The sequence below is a fragment of the Temnothorax curvispinosus genome, unplaced genomic scaffold (genome assembly GCF_003070985.1).
Source record: "Temnothorax curvispinosus isolate PA1 unplaced genomic scaffold, ASM307098v1 QBEX01004528.1, whole genome shotgun sequence".
Classification (NCBI taxonomy): Eukaryota; Metazoa; Arthropoda; class Insecta; order Hymenoptera; family Formicidae; genus Temnothorax; species Temnothorax curvispinosus.
Window position 1 is genome coordinate 188,807 of NW_020214308.1, and position 21,082 is coordinate 209,888.

Consider the following 21,082-nt stretch of genomic DNA (forward strand, 5'->3'; position numbering starts at 1 on the left):
ACTCTGTTTGCGTATGTGCAATCTTATTCCCCGACTTTATTCCACATTCCTATATTGCTGCTATAAAATTTCTTATTCTTTATATATTAAATTAAATAAAAATTTTTTCACAATTATTGCATCTATGTCCCGCTTTTCTATTGCATTTATGTCTCTGAAAACGTTTCTAGTGTAGGGTAGACCATCGAAGGAAACAGTAAATTCATCCGACAATCCACAGAAGTCTCAAGCAAAGGATTACAAAAGCGCAAGATTAAATGATTGACAGAATAAGTCTCGTCAGTACATTGTAAAACCGAATGCTACTCCGTTTAGATGTCGCACCAGCGTTACATCGGGATTATCGATATCCCCTATCGTTATCTGACAGATTGACGGCTCGGGCTGACAGCAAGCACACGCTCGCACGCCCACGCGGATTTCGACGCGGGGATCAAGATCTAGGAAGATTGTCGCGATACTATAAGATCGGCGCTGCCGCCGCAGATACAGCTAGGGGACTTTATTTTACGAGGTGCACTTATTTCGGCCCCGCAGGGGGCTGGTGGCTGTACAAGTAGACACACGTACACAAGCGAGTGCACACATGAATCTACGCGCGACAGACTTGTACGCTGACCCACATTGTCATTGCGTAACGGGCCGTCTTTCGAAATATTCGCAAGTTTTAGTGCCTCCGGGTGCGTCTACCGACATCGGCGACGATCGTAAAAGGGACCCCCGCAGTCAACGGTAGGAGACGCAGACGCGTCTATTGCGTTGCACATATACACAAGATCGTTTTTCAGCCACTCGCAACGGCGTTGTATAAGCATGAAAAAAAGTTTACTGTCTCATCAACTGTCAGACAAAGATATCGTGTGTATATATGTATATATATATATGTTGGAAACTTATATTATATTTATATGTATATCTGTGGAAAAAGTATATTCCTTAGTCGCGAAAATTAGACTTTAAAATATTTCATTTTATTTATGTTTCTAAAAAATTATGCTCGTTTGTTTGTAGAGATTCCATACGAGCTGAGTCTTTGACATTAATGATTAATTCTGTTTTTAACGAGGCGGCGGCAATATTTTTAAGAGAAATAAAACGCATAATCGCGACATTAGCTGTTTTCCTCGGGGAACGCGGCCATATCGTTTTCCGACCCATACTGACCGTGTACAATGCTCTGAGTTGCACTGGTTGGATAAAGTTTACCGTTGGTAAGACGTCGGAAGAAATATTAGCCTGGACGGAACCTTTCGTATAGAGGAAAGTTATCGCGAAGTTATGAGAGCCGTCAAACATACAAGTTAATGATTTATTGAGGAATTTATTTCATGAATCTAAGGTGACTGCGAGATACGTACTTTCTTCGGCAAGCGGACGTTGTTGTCGGCATACCCGGCTAGCCTTTCACCTCTTTGAGCCAAATATCGCGAATGCGGTATCGCGAATGAATCTTACATCGCAACGCTCACACAAGAACAGGAATTCACGTTTGCTCGCGTATATTTTTACGGGCTCTTATAAGCTGGGCGCTGCTGTCGTCCATATTAAAAACCAAACTGAGAAGAATTCGTGCTTGTTTCAGATTTGTTAATAGTGTGACAAAGTTAGCAATATTAAAAATTAAAGATATTTGGTGAATTAAGTTAAAAGATACATATTACTAACATGACCAAAAATCGCAAGATAGCAGGTTTTTCTAAAAGATTTTGTTTTGCAATAAATTTAATTTGGATTTTAGGTATTAAAATATTTAAAAATATGCTGAACAATATTGATTTTATGTAATTGTCATTTAGCTTATTTATTAGTTGACACATTGGTCGCGTTGAGTTGCCGTTAAAAAATCCTCGTAAATAAACAAGCAAAAGTTTATTTTTATATTCATCCAATATATCTTGTATATTTATTATCTCTGACCACTGCTTCGTTTATTTCATAAATTTTTGCAAGTATTCGATCAAATTCAACATAAATGTATAGTATAGAAAAGAACCAACGAATTCAGGTTGTAGCCAAGTTATCCGACAACGTCATCTAAATAAATTTGAAACAGAGAAAAAGAACATTATAAAATTATTAACTAATATGAGTACGCAAATAATCCGTACGTTAATTTCATCATATAGGATATACTTCTCTTTTTCATTTATTCATATATTTCATTTATTAAATATAATTATATAGTTCAATAAGAAACACGTTAATTATAAATTTTCATGTACGTCATTAGTTATCTTTAATTCAGGGGTGGTTTAAATCATATGATGATATGATATAGTTCATATAACGCATAAATCCTAATAATTATGATTGTTAGGATTAGATAAAGATTATAAATGTCTAAAAATTATCCATATGTTATGTACAATTTCATTGCAAACAAAATATCTGTATTATACCTGTCCTCCCCGTCGACATATCCACCGACATATGCTCCGAAAAAAAAAAACTATCATAGCATTACGGAAAAATTGTTGCCTCCCTTTGGAACGCTTCTGTCTCCGTGGAAATGAGAGCCAGGCGCCATAATCATAAACCAAGGTACATCTGCATGCGCGCTAACGAAAAGCCCATAAGTACGGCTATACCCTCGCGAATCCAGCAGGAAGTGCGCCAGGAAACAAATAGGAGAGAAAAACAAGAACAAAGGGGAAAAAAGGAAAGAAAAACCTAGCGTCGTTAATATCCGATCCGCGGGCGAGCTCGCCGAAACGACAGACGACCGCCGGTAAATTGGGCGTTGGTGCACTTTTAATTGACAGGAATGTTTAGCGGTAATGAACGCGTGCCGGATGGAAGGAGCGAAGGATAAGCCGGGGAGCGTATGCCGACGGTAGCAGTAGTGTCGTCAACGACGACGACGACGACGACAAGAAAGAAACAGCCCAGCGCCAGGACCACGACTAGATAGAGACACGGAGGCAGAAGCATAAACATCCTCGGCCCTCGGTGGCGGCGGTGGCGGCGGCAGGGGTGCAGCGCGCACGTTCCGCACTGTGGGCGTCGCCGTTCGGTTCCTACCACGACGGTAAGGGTGTTCTATGACGCTATAGATCATGCGGGCTCCGCCTGGTGGGCGGAGACTGCCCGCCAGTTGGTACGGTTCACCCCGCAACACTGCCAATGTTGCCAGCGCCTCCACCGGTGCCCGCCAAAACGAGCCTCTCAAATCGAGATAGTACGAATCACCGGATTCTTTGAAAATAATATTTTCGAGGGATTTTTTCGGAGCTGAAGGGGATTCAGAAAAGCGGGACAACGAATCACTGATTGAAGGAAGCGATGAGAAAAAAGAAAGTAGTTCAGAAATGAAGAATGAATAAGATTCGTTCTTTCGTATAAGATGTTGAGAATGACTGCATCTCATTATTTCTTCGCAGTTTTTATACTGATGGATTTTTCAATAATTTATTGATGTGATATAACATTTACTGTGTTATATTTAAATTATTTATTGAATGATAGTCATGAATAAATTTGTTAACACATTATAATATGAAACTTTTGTAAATTATCTACACAATAACTAAAAATATTAGCATAAATCGCAGAAACTTAACTCCAAGGAAAATCGTGAAAGTCGAAAGCTACTGTACCATATCAGATACTATTTTTATTATATTTAAAGAAACAGAGAAAAGCAATAATTTTTGTAAATATTGAAAAATCTTTTAACAACGTTGCACGTTCGTTAATTATCTGCTAACTTTCGACATTGGCTAAGCAAACCCGATTTCGTCTAGCATTAAAAAAATTAATAAATGCAGCACGTTGCAGAGTACAAGCAGATATATCCTCTTCTTTTTAATAAAAAAGACGTTTACAGCAAAACTTTAAAACTGTTGATAATGCAACATTAAGCTTTAACTTATCACTATTTTTCAATGCTTTGCATTTAGTAAAAGAAGTAGTTTTTTAATTAATATCTAATTTTCTACTAAACACCTTCTAGCAATCTCCTAACTTCCAGCAATATTCAATTAAATTGATATCATATTTTTCTACATAATAAATGTATCTAAATATTGTGAAACATACATAAACATTGCTACTAATCAAGAAAGAAGCATTCGGCACGCCCAGAATCTCTAACGTAACAAACTTTGTATCTTTATACAGCTACTGTGCGTTTTGAGGTTAGATCTCGGAATATTCAGTAATACGGTCGATAGCGTTATCTCTCGATCTATCCACGAATTGCCCTTCTAATTCGCTAACAAACAATGGTGATCGAGTACTCACCTCGACCAGCAGGAGTCTGCTACACGGTTTTCCTCGTGAAAATCTCGAGAAACTCCTAGGTGTGGCTCCGCGTCGCCGTAGTACCGTAGTTCGTTGTGCAACAGCGCCCCGCGCGGCTGCAATCAGAACCATCACGGCTACAGCGACGTCCTCCCCCCCTCGTGCACCTCCCTCGTGGAGCGACATAGTCGGGGACCCCGCCTCCTTTTCTGACCTCCCCCGTGCGCGCGAGCGTACTTGTAATCCTATAGATCTGTCGACAGGCCTTCCCGATCCGGTTGGTTCCTTTTTTCATTCAGTACCTCGCACAGTCTCTGTCCGAAAATCCCGTGGCCCGGATGATAGCTCGCGAAAAAGCGGGGAACGCGATAAAAATTCGCGGCATTCCGCGACGGGGGACGCGTGGGTGCCACGTCGCGGCCACGTTGCAGCGGGCAGCGCATCCGCCAGCGTCTGGTGCATTCGCAGACGAGAGTGGCTGGCTCTTGCGCCGTCGCTGGCGTGGCGCGGGGGCCCCTCGCGTCGCGTCGCGCCACGTCGCGTCGGCTCGCGTTGCGTCGCGACGCGCGTGTATGGGTAAAGCCGAGAGGAACGACGGAGCACAAGACGCACGCCCCCTCCTCCCCCACGGGTTTCGCTCATTCACTCTGGTACACTTCGCCCGGCGGCGGTCCCTCCGCCGCGATCCCCTCCCCGCCCCTCGCGGCTTCGTCGGCCGCCTCGTTCGCGGGCCGCGGACGCGATCGCGGCCGCCGCGGCGGAGAGAAAGAATGAGGGCGACGGAAGGCGGGAAAGGAGAGGTCGAGCGGGCGCGCGAGTGTGAGGCCAGGCAAGGAAGAGCGGGTGAGCGAGGAAACGAGAACGGGCGTTGGAGGAGGGAAAGAGGACTACTACTACTCCTGGGGTTCCCCCCCACCACACGGCCTGCCGCCGCGACGCCAGTCCGTAGTCAGTCAGCGCTGGACCGCCGCCCGCTCGATTTCGCGATCCACGAACGACGGTAGCCACCACCTCCACCTCCTCCCCGCTTCTTTTCCGTCTACCGCGTTCCGGATCTTTCGCTCTTTCTCTCTCTCTCTCTCCCTCTCTCTTTTTCTCTTTCTTTATCTCTCTCTCCCGCGCGTATCTTTCTTCTCTTTTCGTCCGTCCGGTCTTTGCTGCCGCGTTTATATCCTCTTTATCTATTTACACGTGTTCTTTCTCGCTTGTTTCGTAGTTAATGTAGTTATCTGTCCGATTATCTCTTTCTTTCTACCTTTTTCTATCTTTGTCTTTCATTGTTTCGATACATACGCGGAGCATCGTGCGCGCGTCGCGAGTGGATGCGAGCGCGTCGTCGTGGAGAGATTATCGCATGATTATCGAGATTCCTTCTCTCCCCCTCTTCCCTTCTTCGATCTATCCGTGAGACATCTCTTGGCGCGATCCCGATAGCGGTCGTTGGCAACGAGCATCGCGTGAACCGGTGTGAAACGCGGCGACCGATCGGGAAAGTGACGAGTGAGACTGATGATTGCTTGCAGAGAAAAGTGGTGAACCAGGGGGTTGGTGCACGAGTACGGAGTAAATCGGCCCAGTACCGCGAGATCGGAAATTGCCCGCGAATATCAGTGCGATAACACCGGCGGAGAATGCAGTGACGATAGCCCAATAGCAATCAATTCAACCGCCGATACGTCGACGCGAGTCATCAATGCGAGTACAGATGATTTCGCAGGGGTGAGAAAGAAAGAGAGAAGAAAACATCCCAGGAACTTCGCGGTTTCCGGTCGCGCTCCGAAATCCGACGAGTGTATTGTCGCTCTGTCTCGCGATCGGTTACGTGTGAACATACCTTACGTAAGGTGCACAGGTGCCGCGAGCCTCCTCCTCATAGAATGACAGCGATCGCGAGGATCGCGTCACTGACGACGAGCGGGTCGTCGGCGATCACGATGAGGTAGTGGTCGTCGGGACACGTGTCGGTTAGGGGTGACCGCAAGTGTATTGAACGGAGGAGGAAGAGGCAAGACTTATCCCAACGGGTTATCTCGGGGTAAGATACTCGAAGGATATTTTCTCTCGGTGCTCCCGACCTCGCTTCGACTTCTTGGGGACCAACCGATCGCAGTCGCAGGCGACGAGAACCTGGAGGCCGCACGGATAATCGAGCACTCCCGAAGGACGCAGATGCCCCGAAGGAAACAGCACGCACCGCAACGCATGAAATGTGAGTCAAGACAGAGCCAAGACTCGAGCCAAGATTTAACCGGCGACGGTGGAAACGAGGTTCGCCGATCGACCCCGATCGGGGAGCGATGAGACAAGATGCACAGTTTTTGAATTTTCCAAATCGAACGGGAAACAATAAATTTCGGCGTTAATCGTCGTTGATTTTTACAAATTGAAATACTCGCCAATCACCTGAATTCTCGTCTAGACTCGATTTTCGCCAAGTTTTCCTCGCGCGAGAAAGATAACGCGGAGCAATTCACGTGTGACAAAGTTCGATCGAAAAGCCGGCGTTCCACCGTCGCTGATTCGTCGAGCGAACTCGCGGAGCCACGTGGAATACCACGTGGAATGCGGCGTGATTTCGGAAGTAATCGCGGGAAATTCCACGCGCGGGATTGTCCGCGTTTATTTTCTCCCGACGTGATTAATTATTTTCTCCGTGCCGCGCTGACGAGAACGTTCGACGCGTACGAAAATTCAAGCGAAGTGTGCGAGACGGCGGGGGGCACGATTGAATTGTTATCCGATGATCGTCATCGTGCACCGAGCGCCGTCACGTCACGGGATAAAATTCTCGACGCGTTATAGCCAGCGATTTACTGCAATTCTGTGTTTATGGATTAATTAAAAACGAAGAAAACGTCTAGGCGATCGTAAGGGAACTTCCATAAAGTCGTAGAATGTCTTTTACTACCAGTTTAGCGTTCTCGCTGCCGGAGTTCCTAAGTTACGCCGCTGTCGTGTGCACAGTGGATATTATCGTACGGGGAACTTTTAACGTGAGGATTAAAGAAATAGAAAATGTCTGTTTTTCGTTGAACCGAAGAGATGCACGTTCTGTTATTGCGCATTCAACGCGGTAACCTTCAGGCATCTCGACATAGTTTATTGAAGCACAGTTTACTTCTGACAATGAAATATTTTTTTCCGTTAAAATTTCCTTGAATTTTACCGAAATATATCGATCGTTTTCAGCGGTAAGTTAACAATCGAATGGCGCACTATTTTGTTGTAAACAGACGTCGCCCGTGTAGCGTCGATTGCTTGAGTAATTTTAGTACGTAGGAGGCGAAACGTGACGCATAAAATACATAAGTTAGTGAGGTCAGGTTTTTTAGGATACTTTAAAAAAATTGAGTTTATCGACGATTCAAAGATTATTTGGGAAACTCTTTCATATTACGAATGTTATGTACGACAATAAAATGTACAATTTCAGGACAATAAATATTCTAAGTATATACTAAGTGTTTAACGATCAATATAGCAATCATATATCATTCTGATATTAAATATTTAAATTTTTCACGGAGAGATAGATGGAGAGAGAGAGAGAGATAGTGTGTGTGTGTGTTGTATTTTGAGGAAATGTATTTTAAAATTATATTCTAAGTCTTATTAACTTTTAATAGGACTTATAAGTGATAAAGTGTTTTAAACTGTTATTCTATTAAAAAATTACTAGCCAAACATGCTTTTATCTCTATTACATTTACTATATTTTAACTATATTTCTTGATTTTTGCATATCGCTTACACAACTATAATTTTTAATATTACTCTTTACCAAGATAATTAAATATATTGAATTTTCTGTGTGCATTTGATCGATTATGCAATCACGTCTGTTAAAAGGTTGAAAAAGTTACGAAACACATATTAAAAGAAAAATAAAAGTTACATAAGAAGTTTTATACGAGTGTAATTTCTCTTGAAAGATAATTTAGTATCATTAATATGTAGGGGATATAAGATATAAAATATACATTTTCCACAGCATGGAGTGTACCAAATAATTTATAATACTATGTATTCTTTACCTTTGTCCCTATAAAAGTATTAAAAAAATACTTCTCTTAATAAAATTGTAGAACATCGGAGCATGCTAGTTTCGTGTTGACATCATCTTTTGAAAAAAATATCACGTGTGAGATGTTTGCGATAATTCGAATTACATCTCGAATTACATATATCAGAACATCTGATTAATCTTTTCTTTTTAAATTACTATATCTTACAGTTAATATACGCATGTGTATAAATTGCACTTTGATGGTCCTTTTAAAAGTTAAAGTGAATGAAAGATCACGCGTAAAAGTTGAGAAAGTTTCGGTGTATTAGGGCGCTTAGCAAATTTCTATTGCCGGAGAAGTTGAAATTTATCTATCCTCACCTCCGTTGAGTAAGGTCGAAGACGGGCCGAAGGCGTGCAGCACGCCATTTCGTTGAATCTCCCGACAGATGGGCAGAGCGGCGGCGAAGCCCGGCGCGGCGCGGTTCAGGCCGAGGCGATTTGTGCGTTTGAGGCCGTGACGCGCGCCATGCTGCCTTTCCCACGTGGGGAGTCATGAGGCGTAAACAAACTCGCCCCCGGTGGCGGAGGGACGCCATCTTGGTGAAGTTCTGTCCGGAAACATTTACAATTCACTCAACTTACCTTACCGAAACTCGGCCAAGCGCCGATAAATCTCGTGCGCGGGCGCGAAGCGGCGCGGCGCGGCGCGGCGCGCATATCCCGCGACGCGACGCCGGGGCTGCGTACCATAAATTCGCGGCAGTCCGCGGAGTTTCACTGACGTGTATGTTACGGGTTTTTCGCCAGCTCCGACACACCTTCGACAGCTCTACCGCGAACCAAAGCGATTCCCAATCCCCCGATGACTTTCTTCCCTATAACATGCATAAACGTTTCGATTAGTTACCCGGAAATTGCTTTCAGCGAAAATCTATCATTCACTTAATTATACAGAAAATTTAGCGTGCGACTCAAATAGAAAGAATAATTTATTCCAATTTTTATTATATTTATAATTTTCCTGTAATTAGAAAATTTTTCTAGTAAGCTTGTTAATGCATCATATTGACAACGCGATTCTAATATTATAAACAAAAAATAAAATTATTTAAATCATTCCAATGTAATAAATCAGATTTTTGTGTTGATATGAAAAGTTATGCGTTAATGGGACTTAGAATATTTATGAAGAGAAAAAGAGAGAGTATACGCAAAAAATAAATATTTAAATTCCATATCTGTTTTAGTTACAACTCCTAAATCCTGTATCTCTTTTCTGTTAATTATTACAACAAAACGCGATATATTTTTTTTCAAAACTGGACAAACTTTCCCGGTTATTTAATACTTACTTTCCTACTAATTTACGCAATTGCAACAAAGATGCACTTCTACGAGCCAATGTATTTTTTAAATTCTGATAAGTGCCAATCAAAATTTATCTAAGCCGGAAACGAATGTGAAAATTTTTAACCATGCGAAACGATAAAGCCGTCAGCGAAAGTAGACGCGTACAGGTTAAAAAAATAACAAAATATAGCCCGGCGAGCTATGAAGCGGCTAATTTCTCCATTTAATTTACGACGTTCCGGTGAAAGGATCTGTAAAATACGTTGATCCTACGAATCGATCTGCCGGGTATCGATCGCGCGATCACGCTGTGCTCTCGATAGGCCCAGGAATCTAATTAGCAGTATATTATGGAGAAACGATCATCACTCGGTCGTATTCTTGTCATTGGATTTATTTTATTTTATGCCAACCATTCTCAGTATATCAAGAGCTATGCAAAATAAAAGTTTCTAACCGTAGTTAGAGATAAAGATGAAAATAAATGTATTATTTATCTGGCTGTTATTGTATATCAGTGCTCTGTGATGTCGAAACTATTTATTACTTATTTACAATATTTCTTGATTAATAACATTTCAATAAATAATGGCTGCATATTAATTAAGCGATTGTGGAAAGAAATGTGTTCTGCGCTTCTTAAACAAAATCTGATCCGTAGAAAGATACTCTGTCACTTGTTATACTGCTATATATTTGTGTGTATGGTAATATTAGTTTTAGCACACATATAAGCTATTATTAGTCTATTATTGGACTGTATAGTCTGTTTATCGAACTTATATTTATATTTGTAATCACTACAACTTCCTCGTAGTGCTCCTGAAAATTAAACGATTCGGTGTACTGTATTATTAACAATTAAATCAATTTTTAAACGCAATTTTCTAAACCGCTTGCTAGATCCTTGCGAAGAAGGCCAGGTTATATATATACATAACGTTTACTAACATTCGCATTCGATGCAACAGGTGCAGCCTCGATGCATCCTTCGGGCCTCCATGCCCGAAATTTGCATTACCAGTATTTCGTCGTGTCTTCACATCGGCTTGTTGCGTGAAAAAAATCGGCACCACGCAAAAAGTAATGCAACGGAAAGAAAAGAAAATATTTAACAGATTTTATTTTCTCCAAAGATTTTATTCTATCTGTCGAGCGCGACGTTGAATTTCTCGATTTCGGCGTTTTCTAAACGCTTGCTGGGATCATAATCCCGCGAATTCTTCAACTTCACTGATAAAAAAAAGATGCATACTCGCGCTCCTCTTGGATATTTTCTTAGAATGCAATTCCTTTTGGAATTGCATAGTTGAAGGCAGCGGTTACATGGCACAATGTTCTCGCCACAACGATGCTTATCACGAATAGCGAAATCGGGATAAATGGAAATGGAAATGGAAATGATTGATTTGCCGACAGACGCGTCTTATTTATTCAATATCAAAGTCTTCGGACTCCAATTATATTTAGAGCGTCTCGTTGTCGCTCTCATTTCTCTCCTCTTTTTCTTTCTCTGTTGCTCGCGCAGGAGAAAAATCGATTTTTGACCGTTCCTGAAAAAGCAACGCTATTGTATTAGAATTAAAAGACCTACGAGACATATCGATCCGCGCGAATAAGCGAACCAATCTCTGAAATCTTGTCGGTGGTCTAGACTCAAAGTTCACGTCTCTTCCTTTGCAATTTTAATGAGACGCATTCCTATCCCTGACTCACACCACGTGAATAAAATAGGCATTTCCGAATTAATACTTCACCCATTATGTCCTTGATTGGACACTGCTGACGACTTTTCATCATCAGTCTCTGAAATCTGGAAATTCAAAATTCGCAACGAAAGCTATCGACAGATTTTAAATTATAATTATATGGCTGTATAATGTATTTTAAAATTTATTCAACTTTGTTGCAATTTTAAAATCAAAATTTATAGTCATAATTTTCTTATTTAAAAGGTAATAAATATAACTTCGTATTCAAGCATCCAGCATAAAGCGTTTATTTCTTATAATACTTGTATGTTTTATGACCTAGTCACGCTGTAAGCTCTGTGCATTATATAATTCTGTGATTTCGCTATCTGTAACTTAGATAAAAATTTTAATAGAAAAATAATGACAATTTTATATATGTGTGGTAAAATGCTACACTGACTTATATATGGCTATATTTTAAACAAATGTTACTAACATAAGATTAATTCCGCTAAGACCTATAAATTCATATACGAACACAAATCATTTAATACTTCAACGACCTGCAATAATGTATCGTAATAGATGTACCGCAAAAACCAATAAGTTGAGAATATCTTCAAATAATCACTCTCATTAGAATTTTTATCAAATAATCACTTTTATGATCTTGTGAAATTCTATATTAATCTTTGTTGTATTAATATTATGAAATGTTTCTAAAAAAAAGATATTTTATGATACAAAACCACCTAAATTTTCGATTTAATGAGTAACAAACAAATGTCTGGGAAAATATCAAGAGAACAAAAACTATAATGGCATGATATTTTCAATCTAGTCAAATGATCTGCATATGTTAACTAAATGATTACGCCTGGAGCGTTTGCGCACAAAGGACGATAAAAATAAACGTCCGCGTCGCCGATACATGGCAACGTTCTCGAAAATTTCGCGCCAGGAAATTACGGAGAGCAAGGAGGATCCTCTCACGAAAACGTTTTCGGCAAAAAGTTTTCCCGAGTTGATTCGCGGAAAACGCATCGCTTTTTCACATTGCATTTACCTGAAGCGAGACCCGTGTCGTTAAAGTTTCATGGCAAGGCCCGGTTGTGGAAACGCTTGGAATCGCGCGTCCTCGTCCCGAGAAGAAATTCCAGGATCCTACTACCAGCGATCCTAAAAATCGACGACCCATGGCGAACGCCTATTGCGCCAAACTTTCACCTCAAACAATGTCGGCGCATTTTTTAGATCCTATATGGACCACCCTTATACTGCTGCTATAAATCCTTCAATCCGATGAAAAAGCAACACATCGCTCAGTCACACAAGTTTCTTTGCATGACCTAGAAAGAAACGATAATTCACACAGGCCAAAACGAAAAACCTTTTTCTTCAGAAGGTATTTTGACTGGAATGTCTGACTAGTCTGCACACATTAAACACACATTGAGATACAGAAATTACTGTTATTAATATTTTAATAAATTCGAATAACGCAATCGATATACAATATTATTGAAGAAAATAAAGTGCAATTTGTGTATCAATTCCATCGTTTATTTTTGCCTGCTATATTTACAAATCATATAACAGTAATAAATAGAGAACAGGTTGTTTTTTTCAGTAATCTTTATATAATTCTGATATCTAATTTTTTCATTATTTCTATAATTTAAATGGAGATATAAAGAATGACATGGTTGCACAAACATTATTTTTAGAATAATGTCGTCTAAAAGTTATTGAAAGTTAACAGATCTACAATAAATCAATGTGCGTTCCAAATTTGTTCACATAATTTCTGTTCACACTGCACATTTGATTCGAGCGTTGCGATGCTGTATATGGATATCTACAAAAATGTTTTATACGTGAAAGCAGTCTATGGCTGAAATAAGTTAGTATGTTTCAGCAAGGGAGTTAAGTATAATTAAGGTTAACGTGTATTTATCCACTTTGTAGCGGATGAAAGCTAAACAGACGGCCCCTATATGTTCAAGATATGATCAATTTTATAGTACTTTCTGTGTAATTCAACGTTGGCATTAATTGTATGAAAGTCGATGGACACGTCCAACATGATCTTCATAAAATAATCTCGCGCGATTTAATTATAGCTGTAGCATATTTTATATACTTGCTGATTTTTTTTTTTTTATTGAAATTTCGTGACCGAGCAGATACGATGATAAGAACAGCATGCGAGATAACTTATTAAATTTTATTAGGACATTCAAGCGCTAATGTTTTGAATTCCTCTATAAGAGGTATAAGTTAAGATTACTGTGAAATAGAGGTACATAAATTTAATGATCGAGCTTAATATTACACCGTGATAGATACACATAAAATATCCTTGTATAAAAGAATTTTATGTTGCACAATAAAGTAAATGAATAATCTCAATGCGATAATGAGTTGATACGTAATAACTCTAGATAAAACTGGACGTAGTAATGGACCTAGGAACGAAATGATCTTTTTTTTTCCGCGAGAGACGAATGTGCCGTTAGATGCGCTTCGGTTACCGTTGCAATCATACACTTTTGTAAGCGGTGGCAGAAGCTGGTTCTCGGGATTTTTGCGGAAAAGGAACGATGACGAATGGAAGAGCTATCGTTCGGCAGAAATATTAAAGACGTATCCGCGTGTGAAACGGTTCGACGCTTAGATTTCCGCGTTATTCCCATAGATCAAGCGCGGAGTCAGCTTTCTAATCGGCTCCCATTATTTCCGGTGATCATGATTTACACGCAATGCCGCATCGACGGGCGAGTACACCGAATGCAGTGTATCTCGAGATAAATGAGACTTCGCTCAAGAAGCCCCGTGTGTTTTTCACTTTGCAATCTTCGACCGGCGACGATATCTCGCGACTAACATTTGAGTTCGCTCGCGTATGCAAATCGTAAGTATGATCGATGGTGGCCACTAAAGGATTCATGCGCGGCAGAAACAGATACTTTACAATTTTCATTGCGCCATCATACAGACTCGGGTCATCTGGTACACGTGTACTTAAACCGCGCGACGCTTATCACGAATCTACGACGAGCAATTGACAAACTGATGTGTCTCAAATCGCATTTGTACGTTATGCAAATTTTGCCGGACCAATTATCCTCAGGAATGGGGGAAGGTATTCTTATTTTAGAAGAGCTATTATCACACGTTCATGTATTTAAAGTACGGCAATATTTTTTTATACCGACAAGGACTAAGCCGCGTAAAAAATTATTCGATAATATATCAAAGGCACATTTTTCATGAGAAAAAATGACTGTACGATAAAAAGTTTTCTGAATTGTACGATTCTCTCCGATTGAAAGGCGTCCGACTGTAAAGACGCTATTTCGAGTAATGTCCGCGCGAGGAGAGAATTTCCGATCCCGAGGGCACCGAGGCTCGTTTCGCGCTCTTTTGCAAGGATGACACGACGTTGTAATCGGTGATGTGAGGCCGGCTGTCGCGGATGTTCGTCGTCGATATCTCCGTTTGAGACGAGTCATTTAACGGCGCGCTTCTCGACGCTTCTCGCAACGTGCGAAGGAACACGGGCGCTTCCTCGCACCCTATTTTCGAAACTCGTAAAACTCCGCCGTTTTCGTATCCGACCGATCCGTCTCCCGATTTACACTCTGCCGCGTCGCCCGTCACCACCACCGTTGACGACGCGGACGCTGATGTCGCGCCGCGTCGCGCGCCTTCTCCGCTGTATCACTTTCTCTCTCTCTCTTTCTCTCCCCGTTCTCTTTTCCCTCTCTTTCTTTCGTTTTAAGCGGCTCTAATAAATTAGCCGTAGAAAAAGACGGCTCCGTGACAGATGCTCGATGGCTGCCATAAAGGAGCTGCTGGCGACGCTCGCGGGTGGTGGCGAGCGCACATCAAAGCGCATCCGCGCGGCCTCATGCGCCGATCTGTACCGGCATATCCCATAGTTTTATGTTTACCGAATGATTTGTTGCCCTTCGCCATTCGACTGACGAGTGCGCCGCGAGAAGCGCGCTCATCGTCGAGGGAGAACACGCCGAAATAAATGCGCCGTTCTTATAATAGAGAAAGGCGAAACAGCTTCGAATTTTCTTCAAAAAAAACGATAAATTAGGCTAAATAATATCCGCAGCTTTAAAGTTACGTTCGACCCGTTAGGAATATTCAAGTCAAAGCCTGGCCAGTCCTCGACGTATATGATACGCTCCATTATTGTTCCGGATTTCACTATATTTCAGTCAAATCAATGCAATGATGAGAAATTATGACTTTTCTGCGTACTAGTGTTTAGTGGTAATTTATTGGTGTCATTAAATTCACGGTAATTAATTGTTAACTCTCCAGTGGGCGCATAAAAATTTAAAACTTAAAAGGTCGCGCGTGGAGTGTAAATTACACCCCACATTATTTGTGCTATAAATATAAAAACCAATTATAATTTTTTATTTTCTGTTTAATACTATTTATTGTTGCACATATCTTAAAGTATATTAACAGATTGAAACTTCAATTTTAATGTTCTTTCGATAATAATCGGTTTTGTATTGAAACGAGTTCAGAAGACTTATTTTTTACGAGCCGTTGTGGGATGTAAAATACATCCCACGCGCTCACTGGAGGGTTAAAATATTTATTCGCAATGCTTAATTTCTTGCACTTCAGGAAACAGAATTTTACGTTAATACCGCCCGACTGGAATACGACGCGATTTAACTAAGGGGCAGATCGCGCGAGCGGACTCTCCGACTTAAATGTAACGCGCGCCTTCTCCGTGATTTTAATTGGCTGTAAATAAGGAACCGAATTGCACCGCGGCGTGATCACGAGTATACGGGAGAGATCGGAATTCGTGTCGTGCCCGCGTTCGACGCCGAAGTGGCGGTGACGGTCGGTGGGTACCGAGTACCCACGCTGAAACGTCGGTCTGTTATTATCGCGCATAATGCATTGTTAGGACGCATTAATAATGTATCAGAATCGCCAGTGGTGCTACGCTGTCGCCAGCAAATGTATTTTCCAACACACGCGAGTGTTTCAATGCGATTGATGTGGCGCGAATTGTTTCGTATTAAATGCATTAAAATTATAATATCCAAGAATGAAGATACGCTCTTATCGTGCAACTCATATGATATAACGTACTATTTACCGTCGATTTTATAATTAGGTTAATTTGTAATCGTGTTAATTTGTGTAAAAACCGTTTTCGTCGATTTCCTTCAATCGGGCAATCTCATTTATTTTTAATAAAGTAAAGCTTTAGCGTCCTTTATTAAAAAGTCCTTCGGTGTCCATCGATTCGAAAGATTCGCGCGACCCATGGCGCGCGATACACGTTGAAAGCAAACGTTATCCACTCCTTCGAGCTGCGAACGACTGCGTTGATCACCGGACGAGAATGGTTCTCTCGCGTAAGAGTTGACAAGCCGCGCCACTCGAAAACGAACCACCGTTCGAGGCACGCCGGCAGAGGCACGCTTAAGTGACTTTCGGTGTTTGGCCTTTGCACGCGGCGAGAGCCTTTTGCCTTCGCGACAAGTCCCGCGGCGCAGCCGGCTGCGGAAGAAGTAGATGGAAGGTGATGGTGCCGGTGGTGCGTTGCTTCTCTCTTTCTCTCTCTCTCTCACTCTCCTCCTCTTTCTCTTTGCTCGAGCGATCCCACCCTCTCTCCTTTCCTCCCTCCTTCGCGGCCCGCGTGCCACCCTCCGTGCGCCGCGTACCACGTATAATTCAACGCTACCAGCAGATAGCTAAATCACAACGACAAACCGGCGGTAAATGCGCGAAACGAAGCTCGCCGTCCGCAAGATACGCTACGAACTAGAAAGCGACTCCGGGCCGTGTTTCGTGTTTATTATTCTCCCGGAGTTTGGATAGAATTTAAAGAGCTGGATTTAAAACCTTAAAAATGATTTAAGATCTAAAAATAGCGCAACAGAGACACGTGCACAGGAAATACTGCGTGAAATGTAGTGCCATCTATAGTAGCTCTTGCAACGAGCGAGCGAAGACTCAGTCAACAGTCAAAGTCGTGTATAAGAGTGTCCGAACAGAAGTTGCGGCGTTATTCTCTAACAAAGTCTTTTTGCCAAACTAGACAGTTATTCTTGTCAGCCTCTTGTGATAAAAATGATACAACAAAAAATTAAAACTTCAAATTTTTTTAACAGAAAAGATTATAATACAATAAATTAAAAGATGCTGCAGTAATGTAATTTGTTTAAGTATTTAAAGATGCATCCATGCTTAAGTATTATAGATGCGTCGAAAAGTTCATATGAAAGGTGCCAAGTTTGCATCATTAAAATACCCGGACACGCTGCTAGTAAATGCGCGAGACAAGGCTCGTTCAGGTGAGGTTCAGGGGGTGACGGAAAAGAGAGCACGACCAAGAGCGTAGTGGTGGGAAGAAGGAAGGCGGAGGGACCGGGGCCAGTCGCGGGGGCGACGGAGATGAGGGAGGAGGCGGCGAGCCGCCGCACATCGCATCGGTGGCTTCCGCGAGATGAACTTCACAGACGGGTAGACGCACGGTCAGCATGCACGCACACCGCCACTAACAATAAGTCGCCGTATCCGACAAAGCGGATCCTGGGCATTCTCCTTCCCCCCGGGTGAACACCTTCTCGGGGTGATCGCGTCTGACATTCACCCCGAAACCTCGCGCGAGTCCTCCAAGGATGCACGCAACGTCGACTGGACGAAACTCGGAATTTCTCTCGCCGATCTATTTTAAAAAAAGATATTTTACGAAGGAACACCATTGGAGCGTTTTTGTGATATCACTGTATATTAGGGGAGATGAATCAGGAGAATTTGCAAGACGTAATCGTTCTTATTTATATAACACAACGTAATGTTTATAAATAAGGATGATTTTTATACACATACAAACTTTCTCTCTCCAAACAGAGAGAATTAAGTTTCAATCAATACAATGTTTATTATATCTTTTCGTGAAACACGTGGATGATGAGAGTATACTTTCACGAAGATTCCATATGAATATATAAAAACTGCATTTTAATGAGCTTTAAAGCGCATTAAGCAAGAGGGTAAATCCGCGCAAATGTGAACATGACATGTAATAGTAGGCTTTAGCAGGAAACAACATAGGAGGCTTGAGACTGAAGAGCTTACTTCCAAAACGTTTTAAATCCACTTTGGAAAAAAAAAAGAAAAAACGGAGACGTTACACGTTACAAAGTTTTCTACAGCTTACTTTTTAACCATTTCAAACACAAAGCGGCTCTGTTTGATCTTTATTCCTCAAAAACCTAAAACAATGATATGCGCATGTTTCTTGAGCTCGTCCAGTATTTTTCGCTCAAATTCATGCAAAACTGTTAAGTAATTAAAGGTTGATAAGCGATATCGGAAATCCTCGTCGAAAACCCTCATCGATGTCTTCTTACCAAAGGAAGATCCACCTATCCCTGCTCTCGCAGAGAAGCATTTTCATCGAGAAAGAGAATGAGAGTGAGAGAGAGGTAGAGAGAAAGAGAGAGAAAACGAAGGAACGCGCAGCCAAAACCCGTAAACGTGAACCCCTACGGGGAGTCCGAGGGGTGAAATGCCTCGCGCGTAAAGTACTCCCCACTCACGTACGCACACAGACGCGCTGTCACGTACAAGGTGTGCTTGAGAATTTTCAGAACGGATTAAAAGAAACAATGGTTTAAGTTTAATCAATTTTTTTTCTAAATTTATTTATATTATAGTAAAATATATAGGATATTAATGCACTTGTTAAAAGCGTATGATTTTAATTAATAACAAAAGCAGATAATTACACGAGATATAAATCAAAGGACAATTATCAAATCGTTATCAAATGATATGTGGAATTTTGGAAAATGAAAAACGCGACAGAAAAGTCCTGATATCTTGAAAACTCTCATCCCTCGATTTGATGGAGAAATTTTAAATATATAAACTTTTTCAAAAATTAAAAGAATTTCCGTCGAGTTCCTCATTTGATTATTTGCTTAATTGATTCTTGACCGTATATAGCAAGAAAAATATCGCGAAGCAAATCGAAAGGTTGGACACATTTTTTATTAATATGCAGCGAGAGATAAGTAAAATTCTACAAGGGTTGAGCTGAATAAACAAGCGGAACGATCGGCAGACCATGTCCATCCGTATTGTATCTCGTCCAAGCGAACTCGGCGCAACTTTTCTGACACCTTGTACACGCGCGCGTGCACGACACGCGTGTTGCAGCAACATCGACGGCACGGCCGCGGCGACGGCCGAGCTGTTCGGCCGCGTATACGTACAATCTAGATACTGTTTCGCGGCGAGGAGGCCCCGAAGGGGAAGTAAGCAGTATCTCTCGCGCGCCCCTCCGTCTCTCCGCCACCCTCCTACGAGGGGCGACCCACCACCCCACCGGCTCGCTTCTCCAGAAGCCGTTAGGCGAAAGAGGGGCGACGCGCGAGAGTGCGGGAAGACGAGAGAGGGGGCCTTCTCCGTCCGTCCGTCTCGTCTCGACTCGTCTCGCGTGACGGCCTCGTCAGCCGTCAGCCAAGCTCCGTCCGGATCGATACGCCTGCCACCCTTACGACCCCAACTTCCTCCACCTTCTACTGCGAAAAGCAATGCACCTACCGCCCCCCCCCCGCTCCCGCTTCCGCCATCTCCAACCCCGTCCTCCTTCTTCTCCCCCGCACCGATGCTCTCACCTCCTCCGCGCGAGAGCTTTCTCTCCCTCGCCGTTCTTCCTCCTCTCGCTCTGGCTGCTGCCTCCTGCCAGCGCGCGCTGAGTCTAGTTGAGTCGAGTTGAGCCACCGGCCGGGTCAGAAGACGTCTGCTGCCCGGGCGAGCGACAGCTACCCCCCGTTCCCCCCCGGGGACCGACCCCTCCTCGCCGTCCCGAACCCCTCGGGTTCGGCCACCCAAACACCCCCATTTTACCACCCTCTCCTCCTCGTCCACCTTCGACCAACCGAGTACCCACCGCCTTTACCCCGTAACCCCCCGCGGCCGTCCTCCACGACTCCATTCTACCGCGACGTGCCGCGAGATGGACAGCCTCGCCTCCACGTCGAATCCGCACTACACACATACACATACACATACACGTACACATATACACGGTATGGAGGCATACTCGCGTATACGCGCACACATCCGCGCGTGTATCGCGGAGACTCCGTCTCGTATTCCGTTTTGGTGTTGGTGAACCGCTACCGACGTTTTCTACGACCACCTTCCTCCCTCCCTCCTCCCCCCCCGTTCACCCCTCATCGTTTCCCTTCCTACGAACGCGCGTATCTCGAGTCCGCACTTTTCGCGAGTACTCCCTCGGTATCGAGCGGACTCTTTTTCTTTCTCTCTCTTTCTCTGTTTCTCTCTCTCTCCCTCTCTCTCTCTCTCTTTCTCTCTCCGGCGCAACGCTGCCGGAAACCATCGCCGCGTCATCGGTGCTGCGGCCCGGATGGACAATGGGTTCAATGGACTATTACGGTCGTCTACTTTTCGTGAACCGAGACGTCGTTGACGCACCATGTTTCTTCGCGTTGCCTTTTTTAGAACTCGCATAAATGCGCGGCTCACGAATTGCCGTCCTTTCGCAAGCACAGAGGCGAATGATCGAGAATATCCGGTTAATTTTTTTCTCACGTCACCTTCTATTACTTCTGCACCTACTGGATTGCTAGCAGAAATTGGACACGATCGCACGTCGCGAGAAGCTGCATGTACATGCACATAACACATATATAATATTTACTCGATATCTAAATTTCGCTAATCTTTATAAACTACCCTGTTTTATTTTATATAC

The 21,082-nt window shown here is 42.7% G+C and overlaps 2 protein-coding genes across 9 annotated transcripts in view; one reads left to right on the plus strand and one right to left on the minus strand.

Annotated features, from left to right (window-relative positions):
- The window catches only part of LOC112453573 (zinc finger protein 845-like), a 68,714-nt gene that overhangs the window by 39,310 nt on the left and 8,322 nt on the right, over nucleotides 1-21,082 (minus strand). Inside the window, exons 1-4 of one of the 6 annotated variants that reach the window (XM_025014391.1) lie at nucleotides 19,980-19,997; nucleotides 8,999-9,126; nucleotides 8,630-8,859; nucleotides 4,243-4,556 (exon numbers count right to left, since the gene is read on the minus strand). The exons of 1 other annotated variant lie outside the window; for it this stretch is intronic. The gene's annotated coding sequence lies outside the window, so the exon portion shown is untranslated. Of the gene's footprint in view, nucleotides 1-4,242; nucleotides 4,557-8,629; nucleotides 8,860-8,893; nucleotides 8,953-8,998; nucleotides 9,127-19,979; nucleotides 19,998-21,082 lie in introns of those variants that run through there. 4 more of the 6 variants (XM_025014390.1, XM_025014389.1, XM_025014392.1 and 1 more) reach the window with 4 other exon arrangements.
- The window catches only part of LOC112453572 (protein tiptop), a 149,042-nt gene continuing 132,995 nt past the window's right edge, over nucleotides 5,036-21,082 (plus strand). For 2 of the 3 annotated variants that reach the window (XM_025014383.1, XM_025014387.1), the window contains exon 1: nucleotides 5,251-6,451. Coding sequence is in view for 1 of the 3 variants with exons in the window: in XM_025014387.1 (XP_024870155.1) it covers nucleotides 6,412-6,451 (40 nt within the window). In the remaining 2 variants the exon portion in view is untranslated. The other variant, XM_025014384.1, reaches the window with a different exon arrangement.